Source organism: Coenobita brevimanus, chromosome 53 (assembly GCF_032717465.1).
Source record: "Coenobita brevimanus isolate Jiangsu-jjx chromosome 53, ASM3271746v2, whole genome shotgun sequence".
NCBI lineage: Eukaryota > Metazoa > Arthropoda > Malacostraca > Decapoda > Coenobitidae > Coenobita > Coenobita brevimanus.
In genome coordinates this window covers 40,774,804-40,788,713 of record NC_137006.1, presented here as the reverse complement: position 1 = coordinate 40,788,713, position 13,910 = coordinate 40,774,804, and the positions used below count along the sequence as shown (strand labels likewise).

The window sequence follows — 13,910 nt, the reverse complement described above, 5'->3', positions numbered from 1 at the left end:
CTGCCCTAGTAGCGTTTGCATTTAAAAAAATAAATTAAATATTATATAGGACACTGCTAACTTGTGGACTCGAAACATGGAATGTCTCCCACCATATTTTCCAGCTGGTGTACTCTATCATTTTTGCTATCAGATGGTCTTGTACATTCCAGTAACTTTGAGGGACGAGACTAAAGTTATGCCAGCAGTTACATGTAAAATTATGAATTTAGGGTGCACATATGTAGTGCTGACAACTGATGCGCACCTTACGGAAGAATATTGCTACATATTTATCAGTTCCTTCAAAATAAAATACTGTAATAATGCTATTAGCCTGCCATTAAATGTTTTGTAGGCTTCAAATTTCCAATCATTTCCTTTGTCATTTACCACATAATGATAACATTTAGTCAGTGGTTAGAATCAGCTAATTAAATTAGCTTTTTACTCCTTGGGGTTGATTTATTCTTGTTTTTAAACAATATATGTAACAGCCAGGAGCAACAGAAACATAAAATATTATGAATCATATAATCTACAGAACTCACAAATATTTACTCATAATTATCTAAGGATTACCAGAAAAGGAATTCCAGCTTTACCCTATTCATTTCCCAAGTCCACAAAAATGTGGAACAGAGAGGATTCAGGCTATCATGAGCTGAAGATGGACTCTGCATTAACACTGTATGCCAGACTCAGCCTCCAGATTTGACAAAACTTTAGGAGTGGCATCTGCTTTACTTTTCAAGCACAATAGAGATGCAGCCTCACAACTCAGCTCTGGTGGTATCAAGATAATACACTTACTAACTACTATGCTTGGTGTGCCAGCTCTGCATTTTCTTCAAGTATTTCCATGAATACCTGACAGAGTTAATAAGGGTTTGTCTACACTGGTCAGTCATTTTGTAGAAGAAATCTTCAAAATTGACTAACACTATATGTTCGGTGTATTAACTGTACATAATATTTTACAAGGGTTGCAGAGCTAAAGTCATGTGATGGTTTTGAAGACCATCTTGAGAATATGTACATTACACTTCTGATCCCTCACACAAGGTGCATTGGTACATTCACTGTAGAATAGTGTACCATATTTATTATGCATATTTAAAATTTACAAAGAAGGATACACTGTTGAAGTTAAAATATGCAATGGCAAGTCAAAAAAGTATCTGCAATGTTGAACTTTTCTTTTGCATATCATTGTGTGCATAGCATTATAGAGGGCGAGTGAGCAGGTGAGAAGTGAAGATGAGTTAAGTGAAGCAGGTAACATTGAGCATGTAATAAACATTTAAAATACAGAGTTGACGTACGTATCATTACTCATATAATAACTCTGTGTTGTAATACAACTGATCTATCAGTACAAATACAGAATGACATAAGTATCCCATTTCATATAATAACTGTGTTGTAATACAACTGATCTATCAGTACATGCATGAATTTAAGGAGGATCATTGGGATTAAACCCATCAAACTTTTTCCTCAGCAGCAGTGGTATAGCCAGGTCGCTGCAGTTGTGGGAGCCAAGGTCGATCCAAGCCCTATTCTGAGAGAGCCCATTACTGTACATTGTTTACATACCGTATTAAATAATCCAGAGCTTTAGACTGGGGGGCCAAGTGCCTTACTGTCCCCCTTCCATTCCCAGACTCCCTCTCCCTCCATAGCTATGCTACTGTATAGGAGTATGGGGCATAAACTATACTTGATCTGTTTGTTTCACAGCATCCAGCTAGACTAACAGTAACTAATGAGGCCCTCAAAGGTGATGGCAGACAAGCATAAAGAATTACAGCATAAATAATCTCTCTACTCCCAGACACCTCAGTCCCGTAAGGGGTGGCCGCAAATAAATCACCTTCATGCCGCCCTGACCCCCGCCATTTCACTGCCCTGCTCCAAGATCACACTGACCTCTCTCATATACCTCTCCACTCCATCCCTTCATCTCATCCTTGGCCTCCCTCACCCTCTCCTCCCCTCCACCTCACTCACATACACACTACTTGTTCATCTCTTGGCTTTCCATCCACTCCACATGGCCAAACCACCTCAGTTTATTTCTCGTAACACTTTATGTCACATCCACATCCACACCACAATGCTCCTTCTCTTCCTAATTTGTCAGTCCGTCTCTCCATGTAACTCCACATGCTCCTCATGTAACTTCTCATTTCCGCTGCTCTCACTCTTGACTTGTGTCCTTCCAACAATGTCCAAGCTTCACTTCCATACATTAGAATTGGTATTACAATACTATCATGCAACGACTTTTTTACTTCCATGCTCACAGCCCTGTCACTCATCTTAAATGTCAGGACCAACTTGCCAAGCCCTGGGCTCCTACACTTCTCATGGGGCAACACAGGATTGGATGACGTTTATATGTATGTTTGCCTTCAAATAATCAGCAAGCTTTCATCTCAAACACTTCACCCTTCAGACTTGCATCCATACTCATCACACTACCCAAGTATGGTAAATGCAGTCACGTTGTTCATTTCCTCATCATCCAACCTCACTGTACATCCAGTGATTTCATTTCCCTCAAAGACCATAACTTTAATCTTCCCTACATTCATCTTTAGAATCTGTTTTTTACACTCTCCCAGACTCATTCACCATGCCTTGCAGTTCCCCTTTGTCTTCACTTAACAATACTGTATCATCTGCAAACAACTGTACAGGAAGTTTCCAAACACAGCCCTCTCTCATTAGGGTGGCCCCAACATCCACTGCCCTATCTTGTATCTTTTTTTTTTTTTTAACCCCATCCATATACAGATGAAACAACCTTAGAAACATTATACATCCCTTTTTTGAGCCAACATTCAGGTAGAAATATTCACTCACTTCAGTATCCACACACACTGCAGCCTTTACACATACTCTTCATGGCATTCAACAATTTCCCATATACATCATATTTTTTACATTCCTTGTCTATCTACCCTCTCATATGCTTTCTCCAAATCCATGAAGGCTGCATACAACTTCTTTCCCTTCTTTAGAAACTTTTCCACGAAAGACCTAAGAATGAATATCTGATCCACACAGCCTCTTCCCTTCCTAAAACCTCCCTGTTTTTCTCCAACTAGTTCCTCTGTTTTGTCCCTAACTCCATCAGTAAGTATCCTACCATATACTTCTCCTGTTACACTAAGAAGACAAATTCCTCTATGATTACCATGCACTTCTTTTTCCCTTTTTCCTTTGTACAGGGGAATAATTATACATGACTTCCAAACATCCGGGACTCTACCTTCCTCCCAGGCCAGTCTGCACATCTTCCATATCCATTCTACTGCCATTTCTCCCCCATGCTTCAGCATTTTAACACACACACACCTTCAATTCCTGGGGCTTTCCCCATTTTGACTTTCTTCATTGCTTCCACTACTTCCATCCTACTGATCTCTTCCTCCCATCTCACCTCCCTCCTCCTCCCTTCTCACCTCCCTCCTTCTCCCTTCTCACCTCCCTCCTTCTCCCAGCCATTCCCCCAGCCACTTATATGTGTATTACTTTCATTCTTTATGTTTAACAGCTTGTTAAAGTGTTCTCTCCATCTGCTCACTTTTTCTCCCCTTCCCACTAGCAATCTACCATTTTTATCTTTCACTGCCTGACTGACTTCATTATCACCCTGTCTAACTCTCATTACCTCTTTCCAGAACATTTTCTTACATTCCCTCAACTTTGCACTCAAATTCCTTCCAGATTCCTTATTCACTCTCTTGTTACTCTCTCTTACTAATCTTTTTGCCCCTTTCTTCCTCTCTCCATATAACTCTCCCTTCCATCTCTCAGCTTACTCCATGCCCCTGCTGCCCATCCACTCACTACTGTATATGCTTTCTTCTTTTGCACATCAGCTTGTCTCACCTCTTTGTTTCACCATTGTGTTCCTTACACCCTTTTTCGTCTTCACCCCACACATCACCTCACATGCTGTGCAGATTTTTTTCTGTGAATATCTGGCACACACCTTCCACCTCCCCCATCTGCTCCAAATCATATTTTCCCAATCATTCCTCCACTTCTCTCTTATATTCTGCTTTTTCTCCATCCTCTTGCAATTGATACCTTTCTGCCCCCCTTGTATGGACTACTTTCTCCTGTCCTTCCTTCCTACTACTCCTCCATTGCATTTGAACCTTGACTTTCACCACCACCAATTGGTGGTCAGAAAGTCCATTCCCCCAACCTCTGTATGCTCTTGCATCCATTACATATCTTCTCTTTCTGTCATCCACACACTCATAATCAGTCATTGCTGTCCTTTCATTTAGTTCACCACTCACCCTTCTCATATGCCACATATACGTATGGATCATTTTGTGCCTGAAGAGGGTATTGGCTAGCACCAACCCTCTCCCCGCATAAATGTCCAATAGAGCACTGACATTCTCGTCCACTTCTGGAGGTACACCTCACTCACCAACTACTCCATCCACCTTCACATTCTCTACTTTTCCATTCATATCTCCAATCAAAAACACTCTCTCATTCCTTTCAAACTTTTCCATGAACATTTCCACATTTGCCCAGAACTCTTCTTTCACTCCGCTTGCACGATCTTGTGTCGGCTCTTACGCACACACACACATAAAGAAAAGCAGTGTTAAATTCTGAAAGGGTTGGCAAGTTTGTATGAAAAAAAAAAAAAATGTCAAGCTTATTGCTAGAGCACCATAGCGTGGAGGAAATCTTAAAGAGCAGTGTAATTCTTTTCTTATTTGTTTACATTGAAATTTTGCATTATGATATATTGTTGCTTGTGTCCTCTCGCATATGAATGCCTCTGTTATAGTGGGTGAGAAGTAGTGTTATCTAATAATGTTGTACAGTTTCACCTTCACTCTCTAGTAGGAAAGATGGATAGTCAGACAGTCTAACTCACTGTCATGTAATCCTGGATAAGTTTTTTAATCCTTTCATGTTCATCTGTGTAAATATTTTGTGTGGGAAATTCACACAGATGTTGACACTGTGTGGTAAATATTTTCATTCTTCCCCTGTTTAACCCTTCCTCCAGATTTTTTCATTGGCATGCATCATACATCACTGATTTCCTAAGTGTTTGTTTTGTTATGAGTTGCAACTCTACAGTCAGTTCTATGCAGGGATTTTTTTAGAAGGTGGATTCTATGAATTTTTCAATGGCAGTTTCAGATTTTTTTTTTTTTTTTATACAAGAAGCTTCCCACCATGAAAAGCAAGCTGACAAATCTGGCAAAACATAACAACTGAGGTAGCATTCTCTGATCTTTGACTTTGGGAAGAGGTAGAGATTTGACAATTGTTGATATTTTTTGCACTTATGTTTCACTATGATGCATCAGAATACAGCATCAGTTACAGTACTTGATAACTTCTCTCTCATGAACTTTTATTAAAATTTGAAATGACACGTGTCAGTGAATTTGGATCTTGAAAATACGTGCTGCAACATTGTGTTGAATTCTGTGAAAGGACTGATATATTGCTGGGTTGGGTGTGTTGAAAAGCAGGGGATTTTTTTTTTTTATGTGGAAGAAAAATAGAACATTGCAGATTCTAGGTTGACATGTATCCTTGTACTGTGTAATGAAGTATATGTGGATTAAAGTGAAATATAGAACAGTACATAGACAGTAGATTTAGAATCGTGTGCAGGCAACTTAAGTCAAAACAATTTAGGGAAAAATAGGATTAAATAACTAGAAAAGTAATAGTACTTTTGCAAAAAATTTGAAGTTACTTTATAGCCATATAATACATAATGTTGTAAGATAATGACTTTGCTATACAGTGGTTTATTATTAATCACATTGCATCACAGCTGTGTTATTGATGGAACTGTGTTATTGCATATTGTCATTGCCCTTATTTAATGCTATGAATGAAGGATATTTCAGAGCTGATCTGCTTGTCTGGTTTTGATGATAATATAGGCATATATAAGAAGTTCTGTTTTTTGTTCATAGTTGAAGCTTCTCTGAATCAGCATGGGAACTGTGTATTGATGAAAATGTTTGAGGTTATTTCTCAGCAGGAAGTTACAGGGAGTGGAATTTTCAAGTACAGTAATAGCCATGCTAAGAGCCTGTTAGAAATATTGTTTGCTTCATGTGAATGTGGAAGAATACACACACAAGTTAGAATCCTTTTTTTTTTTTTTTTTTTTTTTTTTTTTTAATGCATTTTCAAGAATGGTTGTATAGTAGAAGCAGTCTTATTGATTCAAGACAGTACAGTAGACATATTCCTTTATATAATTCTGTTGTTACATGGGTTCAGAAGTAAAGGTAATGACAGATACTGGTACCCTGTTGAACTGTGTGTTTCAGTTATCTTTGAAAATTTCATGTCAGTCTCCTAGAACTCACTCTTAGCCTAATCAAAGTCATCTAATGGTGTTCTCCAGAAGAGAATACTGGAGTGTTCCTGATGATGAGAGATTTTAATGGTAACATTATTAACACTCTCAGGGCCCAAAGACTGTCTCTCAGCTAAATGAAATCGTTTGCAATTAGCTGGATTTGAATACTAGAGTTGTCCCAACCATGAGAAGATTAATGATAATGATGTAAATGCTTTTAGACTTGTGAAACATTCTCTCACCCTCTCAGCTGAATAGAATCATCGGATATTGGCTGGAATAGATCACTAAAGTTGTTCTCTCCACGAGAGGGTTAAGCAAAAGGTTTGTAAGTGTGTCTGTATATATTAACAACAGACACATGTGACAGCAGCCATTGTTGCTTGTGTTGCTGCTGTCATAATGGAGTGTTGTCTTTACCACTACACGTCATCATGTCTTTTAACCTAACACAAACCCCTTGAACCCTTCAGTCTGGTGACATGTTTTGTGTCTCATTTTTGCTACTGCCAGATTGTTTATGTTTTCTTTATTTACCTATTTTTTAGAGGAATGCTCTTTTAAGAGATACTGGAGGCTATGCCTAACTCCTGGAGTTTGAAAAATCTTTCCTAAGCTGAGTAAAAGCATCTGTAAGCAGTAAGAATAAATTGGAAAATTTCATCGTTGACCTGATAGGCTTAACTGATGACATATTCCTCATTTTGTCCTTGCCATCCCCAAACCATGTAATTCATCTTCAGAGATTTTTTTTTTTTTTTTTTTTTTTTTTTAATGGAGAAGTTAAGTATAGCATTCACTCAACCATTTATCACTAGAAACTCCCCCCAGAGCTGAAAAAAAAATCATCTGTACATAGCAAGAATGTGTCAGTAAAATATGTCACAGGATTGAAGGGACTAGAATTGCTAAATCTAGAGGTGCTAGAATGTTGCTAGGTACAAAGAACTCGAGAAATAGTTGAGGATATGCCAGAAAACCAACATTATTGGGAAAAAGTATTGACATAAGCCTCTAAAATATAGCCAAAGTTCATCAAAATTTACAGCTAGGAAGATATTCACTAGATCTGATGTCAGAAATATCATATTACCAGTCATGCCCCATGCCCAGGGTCATGATCCTCATGCTGCTGCTCTCCTGACAGATGGAGGATGAATATGATATGGAGGTGGAAATTGAACGACAACTTGCTCAGGAAGAAGAAGAGATGGCGGAGATGCAGGAGAACATTGCCAACCAGAAGCTAGCTCAACAGACAGCTAAGGTAAGCCAGTAGTTGGTTGTTTTCAGCTGATGGACCTGGACCACACTAACAATGCATACTTTATGTTGGAGTTACAGGAAATTTTTGTTGTTGTGGGGTAAGAATGAGTCCTCTTGATTATTAGTTTTGACAGTTGAACTGTACTGGGCATGGTTATGAATATTCATCTAAAAAAAAAAAAAAAAAAAAAAAAAAAAAGCTATAGTGTCATCATCCCAGCTTTTAGTCCTGTGCACATGAAATCACTTGTGTACATACTTTGGCTAAGGTAAGTTTTGAACACTATCAGAAATGCTTTAGATACCTGGCTATGGAAATAGTAGATCATAAGGTGATACTGTACTGGAATATGTTACTCATGTAATATGATATCAGCTGGTAGATAACAAAAATGCTGACTGATGGCAAATAGCCAGTTTGATTTTACACTCGTTTTCCACTGCAACATAGGTCGCATTAGAACTTGATTGGATTTGGGTCCCATGACCAGTGTCTGAGTATGTCATGGCATTATGGTATATAGTGAACCATTTTCTCAGCTGGGAAACTTGAGTGAGCCGTTACAGCACTGTCAGCTATCTCAAGACAGCGTATACTTTTACTCCCTCAGTTCAAGGATGCTATCAGTATTTCAGTATTTTTTCATATGAGAAGAGTTTCTTCAAGCCGAAATTACTTTACATCAAAATTATGTAATTTATATACCAGTTGTGCCCTGAGTGAGTTATGTTTATTACAGAAAATAGAGCATGTGTGTTTGGGAGTGCTGCTTCATTTATCCCGATATCACTTGCCTGTGATTCTCATAAGTTTTAGTAACAGAATACATTGGTTTAATATTAAATTGAGGTATTAAAACACACATACATTTAGAGAGTTTATAAAACACACACACACACACACACACACACACACACACACACACACACACACATCTTGACTGCTCCCAGGCCAAGGCTCAGCCACCGCTGCAAACCTTAAGTAGTTTTCAGGAATTATGTTTGTCCTGTCTCCTATGGTCTTGTTTTCAGTTAAAAATATTGTAGAGTGAAAGATTGACTAAGAGGGTGTATGTGGGTGAGGTGGAGGGAGGGAGAGGGAGGGGTAGACCGAGGATGAGGTGGAGGGATGGAGTTGAGAGGTATATGAGGGAGGGGGGGGTGAGTTGGGGGGAGGGGAGTCAAATGGTGGGTGACAGAGTGACTTGGAGGCGTTTTGTCTGCGGCCACCCTTTGCGGGATTAGGGCGTCGGGCTATAGATAGATAGATAGATAATATAGACTTCCAAAAATGTAAAGATTTATTGGCAAGAGTATACATGAATGTTTGTAGTATTTTCGGTAACAGCTGTTTTGGTACTGTAAGTTGTAACCAACCTCAATCATGGCCGAAAATGTAAACACGGAGGGACTCGAATTTCCAGGATTTGATAGAAATACTAATGTCATGGATCTGGTTAAAACATTGATTATGAGGATTAGTGAACTTGAAAAGAAAGTGGAGAATCTAGTGTTAAAAGATGTGTCTGAGAATACGGAGATTACTATACAGAGTCTGATCCAGTCCAATGAGACAGTGAATGAAGAGATAAGAAATTTGAAGCGTGAAAATATTGAATTGAGGAGAAACCTAGAAGAGAGTACTAATAAAACGGAGAAGGTGAGCAGTGTATTGGAAGAGCTTAAGGCAAAGTGGGCACACGTAGAAGAACAGAAAGAAGTGGTCGGCTTAAGAGAAATCATCCAGGAAGAAAGAGAAATGAACAAGATAAAATTGAAAGAAAATGTAGTGAAAATACTGAAGAAAACAGAGAAAATAGTGAGAGAAACTGTAGAAAGGAGCAGATGGGTGGTAATAGTTGGAAACAGGGAGGAGGAAGAGAAGGTTAGATCCGTGAGACTCGAGAATAACAAGAACCTGGTAAGAGGAATATTAGGTAAGATTGATCCCGAAGGAGACAAGTGGGTAAAAGAAATTGAAGAAGTAAGAAGAATAGGGCCTTATAAGAAAGGGGAAACAAGACCAATGAGAGTCAAGTTGTCAACAGAAAGTGTAGTAGATGATATACTTAAAGTGACCTGGAAATTAAACAAAGAGGCAGGGATGGAAAATATTATAATAAGAAAAGATTTGAATGAAGAGGAGAGAGAAGTTTTAAAATCATTGGAGGAAGAAGTAAAGGAAAAAAATGGTAGGAGGCCAGAGGAAGAATGTAATACTTTTTTTTAGAGAGTGATGGATATGAAAGTAAGGAAGTGGTATTTAAGGAAATAGAAGTAAAGGAAACTAAGGGGGATGGCTGTGAAAGATCAGAAGTTGAGGAAGTGGTACTGACAGAGAGTAAGAGAGAAGAGGGTTTAAAAAACATTAAAAATAATTTGAAGGTGATATATACTAATGTTGAAGGTTTAATATCAGCAAGGCTCAAAATTAACGATTACTTGAGAGAACATCAACCTGATGTCATGTGCTTTGTAGAGACCAAATTAAAAGAAGATATTGATGTTCATTTGGGAGATGTTAATTACAAACTGTGGAGAAAAGACAGAAGAGAAAAAACGGGAGGAGGAGCGATGATAGCAGTGAAGAACAACATAAATGTAGATACCGTGGAAATGGGAGAAGGCAGGGCTGAAGTGATAGATATGAAATTAGAAACTGGAGAGAATGTTAAGAGAGATATGGCGGTAGTGTATGTTCCCCCTAAGACGAGAGCATGGAATGATGACGAACACCAGATGTCAGATATGGCTAGCTATTTACAAAAAATAATTGAGAAGAGCAATAATATAATTTTGGTGGGTGACTTTAATTGTAAAGAGGTGAACTGGAGGAATGGTACTCGGGAGGCGGCGAGGATTCGTGGGGCACTATGTTATTAAATATAATAATGAATAATGTGATGACACAGTGGGTCAAAGAAGAGACACGGTTTTGAGGTGAGGACACACCAGCAAGGTTAGATTTACTGTTTACCAAAGAATCCGATGTAATAGAATCATTGAAATATTTCTGTCCTTTAGGAAAAAGTGATCATGTGGTCATTGAGTTCCAGATGATAATAGGGAACGTCGAGCCAAGAGACAAGCTTCATAGACAGGGAAGATACAACTTTGGGAAAGCAAATTTTACAGGATTGAGAAACTTTTTTGAAAATGCGGATTGGGGAAAATACAGAGAAACAAGAGAGATACAGAGGAAATGGGATATCTTTCTAGACCTCTATAATTTGGGAGTGGAAAAATTTGTACCAAGAGTGAGAGGGAAAGAAAACAGGAAAAAGGAGTGGTTTAATAGAAGGTGATGATAGCAAAAAAAAGAGAGAGATAAGGCGTGGAACAATTGGAGAAAGAGAGGTAACAACAGAACAAAGGAAGAATATAAAAGAATTAGAAATGAATACACAAGAATACATAGAGAAGAAGAAAGGAATTTTGAAAAAGGTATCATAGACAAATGCAAGAATGAACCCAAACTGTTTTATAGATTTGTTAATGGCAAACTGAAACAAAAGGAAAGAATCACCAAACTGAAAGTAAAAGGAGAGGTCTATAAAGATGCAGCAATGCAAGCTGAAATAATGAACAAATGTTTCCAATCGGTTTTCACTAATGAAAAGGAGTTTGTGGAAAGGGGAGGGAGTGATTACAAATGTACCAGTGATAAAGATATAAAAGTGGAGGTACAGGTAGTGTATAAATTACTGGAAACTCAAGATGTAAGGAAAGCCCCAGGACCTGATGGAATTTCTAATTGGGTACTGAAGGAATGCAGAGAACAACTGGTGGATAAAATTCACAGTTTAATCGTGTGTTCTCTGGAAGAGGGGAAAGTGCCACAAGAATGGAAGAGGGCAAATGTGGTACCAGTTTATAAAGGAGGAAACAGGGAAGAACCCCTGAATTATAGACCAGTCTCTAACCAGCATGGTCGCAAAATTGTGTGAGAGAATCCTGAAAGACAGATGGATAAAATATCTAGAAGAAATGAGTATTTTGGCTGATTGTCAGTTTGGATTCAGAAGTGGAAGGTCATGTGTTTCTAACTTGTTGAGCTTTTACTCGAGAGCGATTGATGTGGTACAGGAGAGAGATGGTTGGGTGGATTGTGTGTACTTAGACTTAGAGAAGGCCTTTGACAAGGTACCTCATAAGAGACTAATGTGGAAACTAGAATATATAGGAGGACTGAAGGGGAAACTTCTGGAATGGATGAGAAACTTTTTGAGAGACAGACAAATGAGGACAGTAATAAAGGATAGGATGTCTGGATGGAGGGAAGTAACAAGTGGAGTCCCTCAAGGCTCGGTTTTGGCGCCAGTAATGTTCCTGTTTACGTAAATGATATGGTAGATGGAGTGAACAGTTATGCAAGTCTGTTTGCTGATGATGTAAAGATCTTGAGGAAGGTAGAGGTTGAGAAGGATTGTAAAATGCTGCAGGAGGATTTGGATAGGATACATGACTGGAGCCGGACGTGGGAAATGAAATTTAATGTAAAGAAATGTAAAATATTGGAAATGGGTAAATGTACCAGGAGGCCATCACTGAATTATTTCTTGGGTAATGAATTAATCACAAAAATGAGATAAGAGAAAGATTTGGGAGTGCTGGTCCAAGATACCGGTAGTTTGTCACCAGAAAAACACATTAACAAGATAGTCGGAGAGACTTATAAACTCTTGACTAACATAAGAGTAGCATTTCATTATATGGATGAGATGATGAAAAAATTAATAGTGGCCATTATCCTCCCCAGGTTAGAATATGCAGCGGTAGTGTGGTTCCCACACAAAAAGAAAGATATAAACAAGATTGAGAGAATACAAAGAACAGCAACCAAGATGGTCCCCAGTCTGACAGACCTGTCATACAGAGAGAGGCTGGAAAAGCTGGATTTGCCTTCCTTAGAGGAAAGGAGAAAGAGGGGAAACATGATTGCAGTGTTCAGGACCATGGTGGGAGTAGATAAAATTGACAAAGAAGATCTGTTTTTATGGGATAAGAGAGTAACAAGAGGACATGGAATAAAATTGAAAAAGTCAAGCTGCTTGAAGGATATCAAGAAATATAGCTTTCCTTACTGAAGTATAGACTTATGGAATAGCCTGGACAAAGAGATAGTCCAGTCTAAAAACTTAAACGAGTTTAAAGCTAAATTTGACTTATTGAGAAACAGCGACGGAAACCCACGAGCATAGCACATTCCGTGTATATCACAATTAGGTATATTAGGGAAATCCATAAATATTTGGAACGACTTAGACGAAAAGGTGGTGCATGAGAAAAACATTCATGTGTGTAAAGATAGACTTGATAAATGTGGATTTGGAGACAGGACAACACAAGCATTACTCAATTCCTGTATACTACAAATAGGTAAATACAAATAGGTAAATACACACACACACACACACACACACACACACACACACACACACACACACACACACAGCCTTTATCTCTAGAATGGTGCATAGTATTGATTCCATGGAGAATCAGTTCTAGCTGAAAATTATTGGTAACTAGCCTGATAGGATTACATCACTATCCATGAAATTGTGAAACATCAGGGACTTTTTAAGTGTTTTACAAACAAACAGCTCTTTGAAGATGTAGCACCCTCCACTTTTACTCAGCTGTGTTGGTATTAGATGTAATCCCATTGCATTGTATGTAGCAAGAATGTAAAGGTATAATCAGGGTAAATAGTCTTTAGGGAAAAGCACATTTGGGGTCAGCAGGTATATCAGGTGGAGGTACTGTACATTTGGACTAAAAAACTGTCACAAGAGTGAGTGGTACAGTAGGTATGTAACTTCTACTTCCACAGACTCTAACATAGCTTTTGGCTTCAACCAAACCTTCACCACAGACTCCTTGACACAACTTTTGACCTCAGCTCTACAATATCTCCTTTCTAAAAATGTGCCAAAATTATCTGTAGGAGCAAGTGGTGTAATGCTCATATCTAATTATATTATTCATTTTCCAGGATGTGAATGAAACTGTAAAGGCCAAATTTAATAGTAGCAAATACTTCCATAAACCTCTGAATAAAATGTCATCGTTGCCCTCCAACTTTACTTTTCGAGGCCAGAGGGAGATGATGGAACAGCTGCCTAAGGACAAAGGTAGGTCAGTGTGCTGTGCTGCTGCCTGACATAACAGTACAATGCATTTCACCATTTAACCTTTTCACCATGGTTAGCTTGTGGTAGGTGGTGGTGACCATTCACTCACTTAATGTAGTGCTGCCTAATTCTTCCTTCACCTTTATCAT

The 13,910-nt window shown here is 38.5% G+C and overlaps 1 protein-coding gene across 1 annotated transcript in view; it reads left to right on the top strand.

Moving 5' to 3' along the window:
* Nucleotides 1-13,910, top strand: part of LOC145400804 (voltage-dependent T-type calcium channel subunit alpha-1G-like) — a 470,580-nt gene that overhangs the window by 431,512 nt on the left and 25,158 nt on the right. The window contains exons 36-37 of the mRNA XM_080273240.1: nt 7,509-7,628; nt 13,623-13,761. Of these exons, the coding sequence (XP_080129366.1) occupies nt 7,509-7,628; nt 13,623-13,761 (259 nt within the window). The remainder of the gene's footprint in view (nt 1-7,508; nt 7,629-13,622; nt 13,762-13,910) is intronic.